This window comes from Petaurus breviceps, unplaced genomic scaffold (assembly GCF_028583685.1).
Source record: "Petaurus breviceps papuanus isolate PSGF00001 unplaced genomic scaffold, PetGlider_PUasm1.0 90804, whole genome shotgun sequence".
NCBI lineage: Eukaryota > Metazoa > Chordata > Mammalia > Diprotodontia > Petauridae > Petaurus > Petaurus breviceps.
In genome coordinates this window covers 12084125-12101602 of record NW_027187348.1, presented here as the reverse complement: position 1 = coordinate 12101602, position 17478 = coordinate 12084125, and the positions used below count along the sequence as shown (strand labels likewise).

The following is a 17478-nucleotide window of genomic DNA, read 5'->3' as shown; positions in this document are numbered from 1 at the left end:
TCAATGTGATACCTCAAAATATAATATTTAATCAGATAATGGCTATCTTTTAAAAGAAGATGTAAAACAATCAGGAAGCCTAGGGATGGCAAATTGACCTTCTGTGTCTTTCACAATATTTAAAATGTAATGTTAAGAGTGGATGGATATTAAGATACATTATATAGATAAAAAGGATAAATTTGACAACTGTTTGGGGGGAGGGTAGGGAAGGAGAGAGAGGGAAGAGTGAAAGATAACCTTGAGTTTAGAAGTTTTAGTTACTGGGAGAATGGTAGTATCATCAAAAATACCAGGAGATTAGTGGAAGAGGAATATTTTTGAGATAAAATCAGTAAATCACTGTTAAGTGCCATTGAGATGCTCAGTTGGGAGAATCCAATAGTCAGAAATAATAAGACTAAAGTTATAGAGAAAGTTGAAAATAGCAAAGGATTTAGGAGCCATTTGCACAGTGAAGTTTTGAGAGTAGATAAGTTCACTAAGAATGAGTATTGATAGAGAGGAGGGTTAAGCACAGAACCAATGTTGGATAGGAAGGAAAAGGACAGAAAGTCAACCAAGGAAATATGAAAGAGTGGTCAGAGAGACTGGAGGTGAATCATGGGGAAAACACCTTCACAGAAGCCAAGAGAGAAGGTTTCAGAAAGGGCAAAACAGTTATCATGGCAAAGGCTTCAGGGATCAAGAAGAACAACAGGAAAAGAAGGAATTGGATAGGGGGATATAATTTGAGATACTGAAGTTTATGTTATATTCATACACTGCAGTGAACCTTTCATAAACGCATGATTTGTACTTTCAAATGGCAATATGTTAAAAACTATTTCTGTTGCTTAAAAAATAAAGAAAAATATAATTTTACAAGGGTAAATTTCAATTTAACAAAAGTTCTATATTTAGATACTCAAAGACTGTTTTAGAGGTAGGAGCAAAAAAGCAATTTTCTATTTTATAACCAATTCTCCCCTGGTTGTTTTATCCATTTGTGATAGAGCAGTGTTGTGTAGGGGAAACAGCTCCAGATTTGGAGTCAGATTGAGTTTGAATGCCACCTTTGCTCAATAACAACAATAACAAAAAGCAGCATTTGTACAGTGTGCCTGGCACTATGCTAAGTGTTTTATAATTATTATCTATTTGATCCTCACAACAGCCTCGGGAGGTAAGTACTATTATTATTCCCACTTTACAAACAAGAAAACTGAGGCAGGTGAAAGGTAAGTGACTTGTCCAGGGTAACATAGTAAGTGTCAGAGGCCAGGTTTGAACTCAGATCTTCCTGACTACAGACAAGGCATGCTTTCTACTAACAAGCTACTGCTACCTATACTACCACTATAACAGGTCACTTCCCTGGGCCTCAGTCTCCTAAACCTCCTGATTTATAAAATGAAACCTCTAAGGTCTCTTTTTGGGGACCAAACCTATGATACCATTGTCATAAGGAACCCCTAAAAGAGAATTCACTCTATTGATTTGGATCAGCATGTGCTCTGTATTTTATAACTTAAGAGAATCACCTGGGACCTTTGAGAGATTAAGTGACTTGACCAAGGTCACACAGTCTGTCAAAGACAGGACTTGAATCCTAAGTTGGGAACCACCCAAGCATTTTTACAAAAATCTCACTTGATGAAGACACAGAAATGGTAACATTTGGGACATGTACAGGGAACAAGTCATCTCATTTAACTGGAATTTAGACTACCTGGTAGGATAAAGGGAAAGACAGAGTGGTACCACATTATAGAGGGCCTTAAAATAGAAGAGGGGTCAGTAAAAGGGCCTGAACTTTCCTTGGTAGACAGTAGGAAGCATTCTGAGCAGGACAGAATGACTGAGGCAGTGGGATATAGAATCCTGGGTTTTGAGAAAGAGGACCTGAGTTCAAATACTGGTTATGTATGCCAATTTCTACCTGTGTGACCTTGGGCAAGTTATTTACTTTTTCTCATCTATAAAATGAGAAGATTAGAGCAAATTTTTCTCTACTCAGTCAATGGCCAGTAAGCATTTATCAAGCTCCTCCTCCAAGTTCCCTTCAAGCTTTAAATCTATGACAAGTTCTATGCATAAGAAAGTTTCAACTAACAGTGGTGTGATAGATTGTTTGGAGATAGAAAAAATGGAAATAGACCAACTGGGGGGGGGGGGTCTATTGCAATAGTCCACACAATTAACAATGATGCATTGTATCAGGGTGCTGGGAATGAAGAAGAAAGAAAGGATATAAAAGACTTTTCAGAGGGAAAATCAACCAGACTTGATAAGTGCTTGGATGAGAGAAGTAAGGAAGAGGGAAGAATCGAAAGGCTTAAAACATGGGAGATTGGCCTAACTGTGGTGCTGAGTACAAAAATTTTTAAATCAGGCAGCAGTTGGAGGTGGTAAGATAAGCTCTGCTTTGTTCTTGTTGAATTAAAGAGGCCAGTGGAACATGTAAGAGTCTCTACTCCCATAGGCAATTGAAGGTATAAGAATGGAGCTTGGCACATGATTGCTGCAAAGCCCAGCTAGTCTCTCTGACCTGTTAGTTCCTAAGCACTGTAATATCATAGTGACACCTCTGTTTGACATGAGGGCAGTGTGTAACCAGGAACAAAGCATTCTGAATCTCAGAGAACTCTCTAAGACTAATTTACAGTCAGAGTTCCCAAACTGATGAAATCATGGATACCTGACTATTGATATATCTCTATTTGACAGCTTAGCATTTAATATCTGAAACACAACCATGCAAATGCCTTTCTTGGCAAAATCAATCAATTTATTATGCTACTTTTTGCTCACACTGAGCTAGGAAATGTAAAGCCTCACAGAAAAGGTCTCTACCTCCAAGAAGCTTGCAAACTAGTTGGAGTAACTAACAAAACATCTGGTGAACCAAAGTAAAACGGCATAGGATTGATGCTCAATTGCATTACAGGAGGAGATCAGTAGAGGAGGAAATCAGTGAAGACCATAATGGTCAGGGAAAGTTCCATGATGGAATTTAAATTAGGAGTTAGACCTTAAATGGCAAGGGGAAAGGAATTCAAGGTGAGTGAGAGGCACAGTGGGGCAGTAGAAAGAATGCTGGTTTTGTAGTCAGTAGACCTAGGTTGAATCCTAGCTCTGACACTACTCTGTGACTTTGAACAAGTCACTTAACTTCCCTGGGTCTCTATTTCTCAAATTGTAAAAGGAAGGACTAGATGACCTCTGAGGTCCCTTCCAGCTCTAGATCTATGAACCCAAGTCTTCCTCTCTCTGCTCACTATGAACTATGGATAAAGGTATGGAGTGGGGAATAAATGCAATGTGTACTTGGGCTGATAAATTTCCCAATTCACTCTCTCCCCAAAAGGCCTAAAATTCCCACCTCTAATCCCCAAATCCCAAAATTCTATTCTCTAATCACAATTTCCTAAATTTCTCTCTGCTTTTATTCTCTCACAGCAAACCCACTCTTCACTCCCTTCATGACCTCCAGTCCCTTGACCACCTCATCTCCTATTCTCTCTCCTCCTTCCCTTGTGTCACTTACCTCTTTATCTCGTTTGGAAGGCACTTCAGTGATCTGTCTGTACCCTAGAATTCTTTGCCTCATTGACCTTTTTCCTTTCCTTCTCTGCTTATAGTCAAATAGGGGTAAACTCATAATGCAAGCAGCATGAAATGGAGACTTACAGTTTCATACAGAATCCTCTTTTTTGCATTTGGCTGTGTGTGTAGAAATAATCTCTTTGGTGTTTAAATTCAATATAAAAAATTAATAAAAAAAAATCTGGGTAGCCTCCATCTGATTTATCTAATCCTGCTACCAAGCTGCTAAGCATTGCTGGAAAATTTCTCAAAATAGAACTGCTTTCATTTATTAAAATGTATGCTGCCTATATGATCATGGCTGCAGCTTCATTGCTGTTAGGGAATCAATATGACTAGGACCACCAATATATTTGCCTACAGAAACTGCTTCAAACCTTTTCCTTTCTCTTCAAGTCCTTAAACCTCCCTAATCCACCTACCCTCACACACTTAAAGGAGATGATTTTCTTTGCTGAGAAGAATGAGGCTTTCCTTATGACCCTGATCAACTTTTGCCTCCATACCTCTAAAGCTCTCAGCAGTTTCATTCATTCTCTATTCCTTTCCTCCTGTCACAGGGAAAGAGGTGGAACTATACAATTGGTTAGGGTTCCATGATACCACATTTCCTTGGTTTTCATAATTCCCTGACCACTCATCTCTGGGTCCTTTTTAAGTGGGGAGTGACCAAAATTTTGTCCTTGACCACCATTTTCCCCCTCCTCTACTTTATTCCTTGGCAGTCTCATCTACATCCACAGTTTCAAATAATATCAATGTGAGGAATTGCCCTTTTCTTATGTGAACAGTTTGGTTGTTAAAAGGGGCAGAAAATGAATGATTATATAAGAAAAAAGAATTAAATCAACTTGCTATGAATGCAAGGTATTGTCTCTTCCATATGTGAACAGCTTGGCTTTCGAAAAAAACAAAAAACATTTATGAAAAAAAATTCAGTATGAAGTTATAGTTTTCAGATAAAATGTGACAAACACAGATTGTTAGAAAACTTAAAGGGCATATTTGAGAACAGAGAAATGATGAAGGCTACAGTGCATTGTAATACCTTGGATTACTCAGCGAACTTCTTATAGAGTTGAAGAGATTAAAACTCACAAAATGAGTCAAAATGTGACCACAAAGTGGTCAGTCAGATAATTATTTGGAGATCATGATTTTGTGAGTTTTACCTTATACCTCTATAAGCTAGGTTCTCAAATTTGTATTTCCAGTCCCATCCTCTGAACCAGGATTGAAATACATTTCCGTCTACCTCCTAGACATGTTCTCTTGGCTGTCCCAGAAGCATCTCAAACTTAACATGTTCAAAATAGAACTTATCATTCCCTCAAAACTGACTCATTCTAACTTTCCTCTTTCCTGTCAATGGCAATACCACTGCATCACTCATGTTCAGACCTTTGGGTGTTATCTTTTGCTTTATCAAAGTTTCCTTATGTGATCCTCACAACAATCCTTTGAAATACACAGGTCAGGTAATATTAACCTCATTTCAAAAATGAGGAAACTGAGGCTCAGAAGCTTGAGTTACTGCTCAAGGTTACAAAGTGTGTGAGTGACAGAGCCAGGATTTAAATTCAGGTCTTCTGACTAAAAATCTAGTTCTCTTTCCATTATAGCACAAATGTGGGATGGGATGAGGCAGTGAGGGGGGCGGAGGTAGTCAAGTTTGTGTCACATTCTCCTCTTCCTAGCCACTCACTAGATGGATTGTGAGCTCCTGGAGATAGGAATTGACACAATTATCTTCATTTCTCACTTACTACCTAATATTGGGCTTTGCATATGGTGGCTGGAGGGGTAGACCTGTGATTTCATCACCTTAGGGAACTGCTTATGAGGAAACTTGCTCTATCAATGAAGACCAGGAACTATTTTGCAACTTACAGCTTTGCATGCAGAATTTAGTAAATGATCCTATGACTGAGAATGGCTTAAACAGAGTACTTATGGCAAATCAGAAAGGCTTCAATACTTCAAACACTGGATAAGTATGTCTCACTCACCAATAGAGCTCTGGATGAAGGGGGGGAAACCAAATTGTTTTCTAGTGGCTGAATGACCATCTGTCAGGGATTTTATGGAAAGAACTCCTGAGGTAAGAAGGTCGGACCTCACGACCTCTTCCAAATCCAAGATTTTATGACTCTACTTTAACCAGAAGACCCCTAAATCTAAGGGTAGAATGAGAAGTAATCTTAAACCACAACATTGATGTTCAGTGGTCTTTAATTCTCTGTATTCTTGGTAAATAATCTTTTGAGAATGTTTTTGTAAGGCTTATTCCATCATTTTGGTGCATTCTGTTGAACCCTGTCCAATTTTCCTATATGCTTGAAGTTGTAGAACCATAAATTATACTTGGTGCTCTAATAAGCACCTGGCCAATATTGAGCATGACAGAACTCTTACCTCATGCTATAATTTTATTTCTACATCCTTACTACTCTGTTCAAAATCAGCATTAATGACATTACTGACTTATGTGCAATTGGTAACCCACCATAACAACTAAGTTTTTCTGCCATGTTTCACCTTAATCAGATCCATTTCAAGTGTGAAGGATTCAAGCATATCAACTTACACAAGTTGTTATGAACTAGGAATGAAACTTAGGAGCATGTAATTTAGAGCCACAAGGGTCATTAAAATTATCTAGCAACCAAGTTCTTGAGAGACAAAATGACTTACCTAGCCAGGGACACATGAGCAAAGAGAAGCATAGTCAGAATTGAATCTAAATCTTTTAACTTCAAATCCCATTTTCCTTCCTTCTATCACACTGCCTCTTGATTCTAACTTGCCAGGACCAATTTTATTTACATTCTATTCCTCCAAGGACCTAAACACCTCTCATTTCCAGCTAAGTCCGAGCAATTAACTTGCTTCTTATTGCATCACCCAGGATTTGGTAATGCTCATCAATCCAGCTACCATAAAGTCCATGAGATTAAGGGACACTTCAGGCAGTGATCGACACACAATAGTTACTTAGTGTTTTTTGAAACTGGATGAATAAAGCTTTATTGAACTGAATTAGCTAAAGAAGAGTTATTATCCCAAGAACAGGATCAAGGCACTCTAGAAAGCATCTTGGTCCAGTGGAAAGACTTCGGAATTACTCTACCACTCAATACTTGTATGATATTTGTCAAGACACTTGACTTCTTTGGGCCTCAGTTTCCTTGTCTGTAAAGTGAAGTATTTGAATTGGATGATTTCAAAATTTCTTCTAGCTCCAAATCATTGATCTTATTCCTGCTAACAATGGAAAAATTGGAAACAGATTGATACTGAATCATTAAAGTTTAAGTTTGAATAATTATATAACTGATGAAATTAGAAAATTCAAAATTTAGAAGGGTTACTTTAGGGTGGGCTAGCATCTCCTTTCTCTTTCACTTAGTCAGAATGGTATAAATGTGGTCTCTGCCTAAAAACATAGGGCTGTTTCAATGAGTTTTTAAGGTTTCTTCTATCTTTAGGGTTCTAATCCCATGACTCCATAGGAATGGACTGTGAAATTCAACCACTAGCAGTTTTTTTCTAGACCTGTGGCGTGACTCAGTCTATCCTTTACCTTCCAAGCTAGGACAAAACAGATTATAAAACTCCCTTACAAACACCTACTCTAAACTTCAGATGAGGAAACAGACTCAGTACTTAAGAGAGACGCCAAAGGCTACACAATAAATCGGCAAAAAGCCCAGAATCAGAACACAGGGCTCTTCATCTCCAGTCTAGCACTCTTTCCATGATCTGTGACACTGCCAGAAAATGAGATGAACCATCATCACCTAGAACAGGTCCGAGGCAAATACAACCACATTAGCTTACTTTAGTTTTATATCCCTAAACCCATGAACACATGGCAATGGGACATTCAGGCTTGGACGGCACTCAGATATTTTCAAATTATGTCATTTCTCCTTCTCTCACATTAAAATTCACAAGAACCTATGTCCCATTCCCTCTTTTGAGCCTATTTTCACTATGTGATCACAGATGGTAATTGGTTAGCTCTTTTATTCAATTATCTTTTGGTAGAGTAGGATTTTCAAACATAATTTACCCCAAACCATCTCCAAATATTCTTGATGTGGGGGCATAGAGGACAGGATGGTGTCCTTTTGTGAAACTTCTGTTTTTGTGTTTTACCACACTAGTTATTTCCTTTTTTACTTTTTTTTTTGAGAGGAGAAGGTAGGGCAGTTGGGGCTAAGTGACTTGCCCAAGGTCACATGGCTAGTTTTTGTGTTGTGTCTGAGGCTGAATTTGAACTCAGGTCCTCCTGATTCCAGGGCCAGTGCTCTATTCATTGCACCACCTAGCTGCCCCTAGTTATTTCCTCTTTAAAGTTTAATTTAGTTTAATTTTATTTTCAGGTGTGCATTCTCTTCCTCTTATCTTCCTCCTATAGTGAAAAAGCAAGAAAAACAAAGTCTATTATGAACCTGCCAAAAAAACCAAATTCCATCATTGACCACATACAAAATGCATATATATATATATATATATATATATATATATATATAAAGGCATTTATACAAATATGTATATATATATATATATATATATATATGTGTGTGTGTGCCTCTATACTCTGAGTCCAATATTGTTCTATTAGGAAATGGGTAGCAAGTTCCATCATGAGTATTCTGTGTTTGTGGTTTGTCATTGTGTTAACCATAGTTCATAATGCTTTCAAAGTTGTTTATAATGTTGTTATTGTAAAAATTGTTCTCCTGCTTCTACTATGCTATTCATTTCTTTCTTTCTTTTTTTTTTTGGCTTTTTGGAGGGCAATTGGGGTTAAGTAACTTGCCCAAGGTCACGTGGCTAGTTGTGTGTGTGTGTGTGTGTGTGTGTGTGTGTGTGTTAAGTGTCTGAGGCTGGATCCGAACTCACGTCCTCCTGACTCTGGGCCAGCACTCTATTCACTGTGCCACCTAGCTGCCCTATGCTATTCATTTCTAAAAATTGCCTTAGACTATACTATACTACACCTGCCTCTCCCCATTGCCTCCCCCCTATACCCACAAAAAGCATCTCTTCTTGTAGTTGACTCCACAGGTTGTTAAGACAGAGGCATTGCAAAGTCATAAAACCCTCCTTAGCTGCTTCCAAACTACCTTGCCAGACTTCCTACATGACTATTCTCTCTTGCAGACTTTATAGACCAAAGTGGGCTAATCTGTCATTCCCTGAACACATGCTGCATATTCCCAGCTGTCACTGACGTCAGACCTAGAACGCCCTCTCCCCCAAATCTCAGCCTGTAGGAATCCTACTCACCTTTCAAGCCCCAGCTAAAGTGCCACCTCCTCGAAGACCTTCCCAGTAATAAACTTGGGCTCATCTGTTCACCTCTCTGGACCTTCATTTGCCTATTTTTAAGATGAAGGGGTTGAAGCAGATTAACTCTAAAGTCTCTGTCACTGATAAATCGTATGAACCTATGATTTTTTTCATCAGAACTCATACCATTTTCTATTTTGTACTTCCCTCATGTACATATACACTAATGTATTAAAGTTGCTTATGTACGTGACATCACTGCAACCATACCATATGCTCCTAGAAGATAGGATTGCTATTTTGTGTGTCTCGAGCACTTTACACAATGAGCTACACATCTGGTTCTGGCCTATGTGTATATTTTGCCTTTAATAAATGCTTGTTTAATGAAAAAGAGTCCAGCAATCAGTCCCATGGTCCCTACCACCCAGGATCCTGTTCCTTAACAGTGGTACCAAGGAATGTGGTTGCACTAGTTGAAATCAACCTCAAAAAGTCAGAACTGTATCTTGAAACAACCTAATTAACTTTTTAGTTAGTTATGGCTTGCATAGGAGTCTGTGCCTAGACTTTTAGTAGAGCCCTATGATAATCATTTTCAGGAATCTCTATATTAGTTTTTCTAAAATCATTTATACTTTCAGTCTATATAACCATATGGTATGGGATTTCTGTCACTTTACTGCTGTGACTTTCTCCATTCTTAAAGGAAGAAAGAGAAAGGAAGGGAGGGAGGAAGAGAGGAAGGAAGGAAGGAAGGAAGGAAGGAAGGAAGGAAGGAAGGAAGGAAAAGGGAGGGAGGAAAGGAGAGGAAGAAAAAAAAAGAGGGAGGAAGGAAAACCCTTTTCTTAAGGGCATGACCATGCTATCCCCTCAAGCTATCATCCTATATCTCTTTACCAGTTCACAACCAAACTAAGGAATGAGGAAATGGAATCTAAACTTGTGGACCCCATTTCCTCACCCCTTAGTTGCGTAAATTATCCCAAATTGACCTCTTTCAAGCCTCCCAGTTGAAATGCTATGAATTTTGATGAAATAGAACAGTTTTACACAAACATAGAAGAGTCAGACATGAACTGAGAGGGGATGAAGAGCATATCTAATTTGCTGATCTATCAGGATACCTACATTTTCTAGAATATCCTTTTAAAGGAGGATGTATTATCCTCCTGAGCAGTAAATGTCCAAGCATTATCAAAGACTTGACACCAACTCAGCAGAATTCTCTGTACTCTAACATATCAGTGGTACCAAACTCAAATAGAAAAAGAGGCTACACGTGTATGTAAGGATATTTGCAAGCCACATGTTGACTTAGTTTTATAATGTAATATTATCTATGTTTTATAGTATTTATTTTGTTAAATATTTTCTATTTACATTTTAATCTGGTTTGGACTACACTTAGAAGTGTTATGGGCCTCATGTGGACCATGGGGTCACATGTTTGACTTTTCTGTTCATAATATCTATCAACTCAAGTGTCTGTATGTGTAATTCCCAAACTGGATAGTTAGATAGAACAAACAACACAACTTCAAAAAACAAAGAGCAAACCTTCTATCCTCAAAATCCAACTACTCACAACCAGTCCTTTGTCTGCTTCTACCCTTAAACCAACTTGAAGATTGTAAGATCTTCTTTCAGATTGTAAACTCCTTGAGGGCAGGGACTCTCTTTAGCCTCTTTTTGTATCCTCAGCACTTAGTATGGTGCCTGGCACATAGCAGGTACTTAATGAATGTTTATTGATTAATTGATTGATTGAAAGTGACCCATTTCAGTACCACGTAGCCACACTTCCAACACCACCCCATCTGGAAATGCTTATCTTAACAACTTCAAGGAGGGGAGGGGAGGAGATAGGGAGAGTGGAGAGAAGAAACAGAAGACAAACTCCTCTCCACCTGTTAAAACTTTATTTATCCTTCAAAGCCAAACTCAAATGCCACTTTATCCAGAAAGTCTCCTTCAATCCTTTCCAGTCAGTAATGACTTTGCCCTTCTCCAATCATACAGATAGAACTTTAATTGTACATCTGCTTATCATGTACTATTTTATTATTTTGTAATATTATTATCTGTATAAATAGAATATCCCCTAGCCTAACTCCAACTACTCTGCAAACTCCAAAAGGACCAGGACTGTGTCTTATCTGAACTTTGCATCTTCCCCAGTTATCTTGGTCAGCACAAAGCTCTGCACAGATGTGTCTTCCATCCATGCACATTGTAGGTGATAGGCATACAGTTTAGAATTTTTTTTTTTTTGCTTTTTTGGCGGGCAATTGGGATTAAGTGATTTGCTTAAGGTAACATGGCTAGTTAGGTGTTAGGTGTCTGAGGCTGGATTTGAACTCAGGTCGCCTGACTCCAGGGCTGGTGCTCTATTCACTGCGCCACCTAGCCGCCCCTGAAGTGAATTTTTTAATGGAGAGGCTGCTAGTCCATATAATAGAATAGACTGAACCTTACTATCTAACATTGTCACAGAGGACAAGGTTGAGATTTCTATATGGCTCTTGGAGAAACCTAGAATAGATCCTGTAAACACTGCCACCAACATGATACAAAAACAATTAGTTAATGCTGATAACATGCACACAGCTCTGTGCTAGCAGAAATACAGAAATACATTCAAAGATACATAAGGCTCCAGATGTCATTCAGATCAGACTAATGAGAGGCAACACCAACAGAAGGAACCCCTGCAGCCATTCATAAGTATAGCAGCAATTCCAGTCTATGGCAAGAAACTGATCCCCACCTTCCTCTCTACCTCTCCCCACTAGAAGGAGGCCAACCAATGTGAACTGCTGGCTTTTTAGGATAGGGCTCCCTAGGTGACTCTCCCATAGGGAAAAGGGTTTATACCTCACCCGAAATGAATTTTACTGGCAACTCTGACCAAGATACCTTAGATCAGTATTCTCAAACTTATTGGTCTCAGGACTCCTTTATACCCTTAAAAAATTATGAGAATGCCAAAGAGCTTTTGTTTATGTGAGTTTCATCTATCAATATTTGTCACATTAGAAATGAAAACAGTTCTCACTACATGGATCCATGAACTCACACTTTGAGAACTACTGCCTTAGATGATTATCCTGAAAGCCGCCTTTGACACCAAAGCCTGGCATCGCTAAGCCCTGCAATAGGGAAAATGGATACTGGTGGAGTCAAAGGAGAGTCACACAAACTAAATTTTTCTTATTGGTTCACTAGCCCTCATTCATAGTCTTGAATTGTTTTTTTCCACCAGTTAGTCTCTGTTTCCTCTGTGTGACCTTTGAAAATAATTTCATTTCTTTGGGCTTCAGTTTCCTCATCTGTAAAATGAAGAGATCAGAGTAGATCAGGAGTAAGCAAACTGGCCCATAGACCAAATCCAGCCAGCCACCTGTTTTGCACAGCCTGTGAGTTTGTTATTGTTGTTGTTCAGTCATGTCTGACTCTTTGTGACTCTATTTGGGATTTCTTGGCAAATATACTGAAATGGTTTGTAATTTTCTTCTCCAGCTCATTTTACAGATAAGGAAACTGAGGCAAATAGGATTAAGTGACCTGCCCAAGGTCACACAACGAGTAAGTATCTGAGATCAGACTTGAACTCAGGAAAATGAGTCTTCCTGCTCCAGGCCTGACATTTTATCTACTGAGATACCTAAGTGTCCTTGCCTGTGAACTAATGGGATGGTTTTTACTTAAAAACAAACAAACAAACCTCATACAAAAACAGGGGGAAGGCAATACAAAAACAGGGGGCAGACCATACAAACAGAGAGTAGACTGGATTTAGCCCAAGGGCCATAGTTTGCCAACCCCTGGATTAGATGATTACCCCCTAGCTTGATGATTCTATTATTGCTCTGATTGCACATCTGGTACCAGAGGAAAGGCCCTCATGTAAGAAGCTTGCCAGCAGAATGGTGGTCACAAAGTGAAAGTCATCTACTCCAGCCCAGAGAGGACACAATATGAGGAGTTACTGAAAGGAGTATACATACTGATAATAGCTAACATGTATAGAGGTGCTTACTATTTGCCAGACACTGGGCTGAGGGCTTTACAATTATTACGTTATTCAATTCTCACAACAGTCCTGGGAGGTAGGTGTTATTATCCCTATTTTACAGATGAAGAAGCTGAGGCTAACAGAGGTTAAGTGACTTGCCCAGGATCAGACAGTTAATAAGTGTATGCAGCTGGATTTGAACTCTGGTCTTCCTGACTCCAGGCCCAGCACTCTACCTGTCCACTACACCAACTCATTTCAATGAATATGCCAGGCATTATACTAGGAACTGGGTATACAAAAATGAAAAAATAACCTCAAGGAACTTAAAATCTACTTGAGAGATATGATTTGTACACCAGTAAGTATGATACTAAGTTGTATGTGATAGGGACAAAGGAGAGACACAATTACTCTAGGAAAATCTGAGGATGGATCACTTTTAAGAGGAGAGATTAGCTTCCTAGAAGAGGTGACACCTGACCAGAAACTGGAAAAAAAAGGATTTCAATAGATGGAAATGGGAAATGTGTTCCATTCACGAAGGAAGGGAAGAAAAGATTGGGGAAAGGAATGGGAAAAGTGAATGGAGCACATGGCATACATGAAGGAGAATGGTATGATCCTTGACACAGTAAAGATCAGTTATCTAGAACAGGTGAAGATACTCCACAGGGGTTTTTCCCTTAAATAAGAGCTAATAAATGTGGTCAGTAGCATACCTGCTGCTGTATTTCCCAAGCTTCCATTAAAAAAAAAACACCATAGTATACCACCTTTGCAGGAAAAAATACTTAAACAATTCAGTAGATCACTTACAAACAATATTTATGCATTTCTTCTCATTTGAGTATGCTGACCAAGCTTTTCAGGATCTTAGTGGAGTGATATAAAAAGGTTATATCCATAATTAATCATTACATCAAATGGGCAGCCTGCAAAGGCATTATTACAAATTGGCACATAGTGCACATTCAATGCAGTTTTGGCTATTAGGGCATTTTTTGCACAAGTTTAGGCCATGAGCACCAAATATTGAGATTTTCTTACAGAATATCATGCCATCCCTGAAGTAACCTGTTAGATGTAAATTTCGGAGAAGAAATCCACCCAATGGAAACCTAGCAGATGAGGTAGGTCCCTTTTGTGCTTTATGCCCTCAATTATAGATAGAGGCCAAGATCAAAGACTGCTCTTGGTGGTAGAGGCCAAGGTCTGAAGTAAGCAGTAAATACAGAGGCCAAGAGCTCTGCCACCACACAAACGTCCCAGACAACTTGAAAACTGAGGGGATTATGGACTCTCTCAGCAAATGCCAGACATTAAAATAGTAAACCTACCAAACATGAAAGCAAGAATCTCCATGTATCTCATAGACAGACAAGCTAAGGTGGTTCACAAGATGTGTCTATGTGGAAAGAAGGTCCTGTGAGAGCTTGTTCTTAGTGAAGTTGAATCCACCAAAATTTTCACCCAGTTACTGAATGTGTGCTCATGCCATCCATATTTACCAGCAGCCATTCCTAATTCTCATACTGTCCATAGATATCACTAGACCAATGCACAAGAAGTCACCACAAATTAAATCAAAGATTCAATTCAGTTGTTTTTCAGTTATGTCTGACTCTTTGTGACCATATTTAGGATTTTCTTGACAAAGATACTGGAGTGGTTTACCATTTCCTTCTCCAACTCATTTTACAGATGAGTAAACTAAGACAAACAGGATTAAGTTAAGCCCAGGGTCACACAGTTGGTACGTTTCTACCCAGGGAAATCAAAGATAGGCTCCCATAAAAAACTAGAAAACGATTTCGTGTTTTCTGTTCCCCAAATTAGGCATGTACTAATGCTTACAGATGAGTTAATAGTACCTAAAGTATAAGGATATTAGAGTTTACAGTTTTAAAATTCTTTTATTGGGTTGAGGAGGACTAGGCTCAATTTATTTCATATCTAGAAGTATTATAGGGATGATGTGTTGCTAGTGAGGAGAACTAGACAGTCCCTCCCAAAACATCCCCCTCCAACCATAAGTGGTACCTTTTGTAGAGTCATGTGATCACAGAATTAAAACTGGAAGGGACCTTTGAAGCATCTAGTTCAACCCTTTCATTTGATAGAAAAGGAAGCTGAGACTCAGATAGGCCACTCACTTGTCTAATAAGATCACATAGGTGGTAACTCAGTCAATCAGTCAACTAGTATTTGTTAAATACCTACTATGTGCTAAGCACTATGTTAAGTATTGGGGATTTGAAGAAAGGTAAAAGGCAGTCCCCACCCTCAAGGCACTCACAGTGTAATGGGGGGACAGCCTGCAGTTATGTATAAGTAAGATATATAGAAATATGTAACATGTGTGCGCATTATATATTATGTGTAGGTATGTATGTGTGTCTATATGCATGTCGTGAGATGGAGCAATCTCAGAGAGAAGGAAGGCACTGAGATACAGGAGGACTGGGAAAGGCTTCTGGCAGAAGGCAGGACTTTAGCCAAGACTTGAATAAAACAAGGAATCAGAGCTTAGGAAGGAGAGAACACCAGGAATGGGAGGAAATGCTCATAGAAAGATGGAGATTCATGTGCAAGGAACAGCAAGGAGATTAATGTCATTGAATTTCACAGTATGTGTTGAGGCACAAGATATAAGAAGACTGGAAGGGCAGGAAGGGGCAAAATTATGGAGGATTTTAAAAGCTAACAGGAGATTTTTATTCTTGATCCTACATGTGAGAGGAAGTCACTGGTGTTGATTGACTAAGCAAGTGACATGGTCAGACTGGTACTTCAGGAAGATCAATTTTACAGCTGAGGAAAGGGCAGATTTGAATAAAAAAAGACTTGAGACAAGGAAACCAACCAGCAGACTATTGAAACAGCCTAGATATGAGCTGATGAGGGTCTGCACAAGGTCGCACTATCAAAGGAAAGAAGGCACCATAAATGTGAAATGTTACAAAGCTAGAATGGGTGGGACTTGGAAATTGATTGGCTACATAGGGTGAAAAATCAAGGATGCCACCTAGGTTGTGAGGAGTGGCCCCCATAGGTAGGAGAAGAACCAGAAGAGGTGGTCAAAAACCAGTGTTGAAGACTACATAGAGGAATGGGAATTTAAGATCTTCCCTGCCCCAGGCCCTTTGATAGGCTTAAGTGACTCTGAGAACCTTCCTTGATTTGAAAATATACTCTTCCCCCTAATAGGCTGAATGTAATCCCCCCTGTAGCAGGAGGCTTGGTTTTCAGGAATGCCTACACCTTGGTGCTCTGTGATTGGGCATTGGGTCAAGAGGGTTGTGACATTCTCTGAGCCAGGAGAAAGCTATATATACCCTGATGTGAGATTTTGTTTTGGGGCTCATTTTGAGAAGTGTTGTGATATTTGACCAGATGAGACTCTGGGCAGCCGTCAAGCCCCCTGGCTTTGAAAACCCAGATATTGGTGCTTCCCTGGTAACTGTGACTAGGTATGGATGTAATGGTCAGACAGTTGGAAGCCTGTCTGCTTGATCTGTTCCTCTTTCTTCTTGTAACTTGTTTGTATTCTCTGAAGTTCGGGGTGCTGACCTTTTTCCCGTGAACTAGGTAAATAACATATGTTTGATTAAAGTAAGATTGTTAACCCATTTTGAGTTGCTTTCCTTTAGAAAAGCAGATCTAAGAACCTGTGTTGGCAGCCACCCTGGGGATGCTGGGGTGCTTGCTGCTACAACGTCATACAAGAATGAGAGCTAAGAAAATGACATTAGATTCAGCAATTAAGAGATTATTGGTGACTTTGGAAAAAAAAAAGTTTCAGCTGAATGAGTTCAGCAGTCAGATTACATAGAGCTAAGAAGAAAATTAGAAGAAAATTAATGATGGCTTTGATTTCAGATAGCCTTCCAAAAAAAAAGGTAAGTCACACAGGAGAGAAGAGATACCAAGTGAGAGTATTTTCTGTATGGGGAAGACACGGTCAAGTTTATAGGCAGTAGGGAAACAGCCCATAGAGAGAGAGAGATTAAAGATCAAGTGCAGGAGCGATGATAGGAGGGGGAAATCTGTTGGAGAAGACAGAATGGAATGGGATCACTCATAAATGTAAAGGCAGGATTTGGAGTCAGGATTCCACAGTCAGCAATCTTTCTACTTACCTATTGGCTCCTCACAAGGAATTACTTGATCTCCAGTTCCCTCAGCTCTGTCCCTCTGGAGGAGTCATCTTTTCAATTCAACATGAGAAGACAATATGAAAAGAAAACAGCCAAGACAACACCTCTCATACTAGGCCCAATTCATCACAGCCTCCCCCTCACCAAAATTTCTAACTCATTTTGTCTAGAAAGGTCCAGCCCCATATTTCCCTCCTTGATCAGAGAAATCATAAAAGTGAATCAATTTTCTCTTCTATAGGTCAGAGCCCCAGCCAGAGAATCTACACTGACAAATACACAGGATGTCCTGAATGTCTCAGCGCAGTTTTAACCTATTAAAGCTTAACCTGTATATTACCATTGTAAAATCTCCTCCTCCCCCTCCCCCTGCCCTTCCTTCTCTCTCTCTCTCTCTCTCTCTCTCTCTCT

At 39.3% G+C, this 17478-nt stretch overlaps 1 protein-coding gene across 2 annotated transcripts in view; it reads right to left on the bottom strand.

Annotated features, from left to right (window-relative positions):
- The window catches only part of HECW2 (HECT, C2 and WW domain containing E3 ubiquitin protein ligase 2), a 449194-nt gene that overhangs the window by 425402 nt on the left and 6314 nt on the right, over positions 1-17478 (bottom strand). The window contains exon 3 of one of the 2 annotated variants that reach the window (XM_069070166.1): positions 8887-8978. The exons of the other annotated variant lie outside the window; for it this stretch is intronic. Coding sequence (XP_068926267.1) covers positions 8887-8978 — 92 coding nt within the window. The remainder of the gene's footprint in view (positions 1-8886; positions 8979-17478) is intronic. 2 annotated transcript variants of the gene reach the window in all.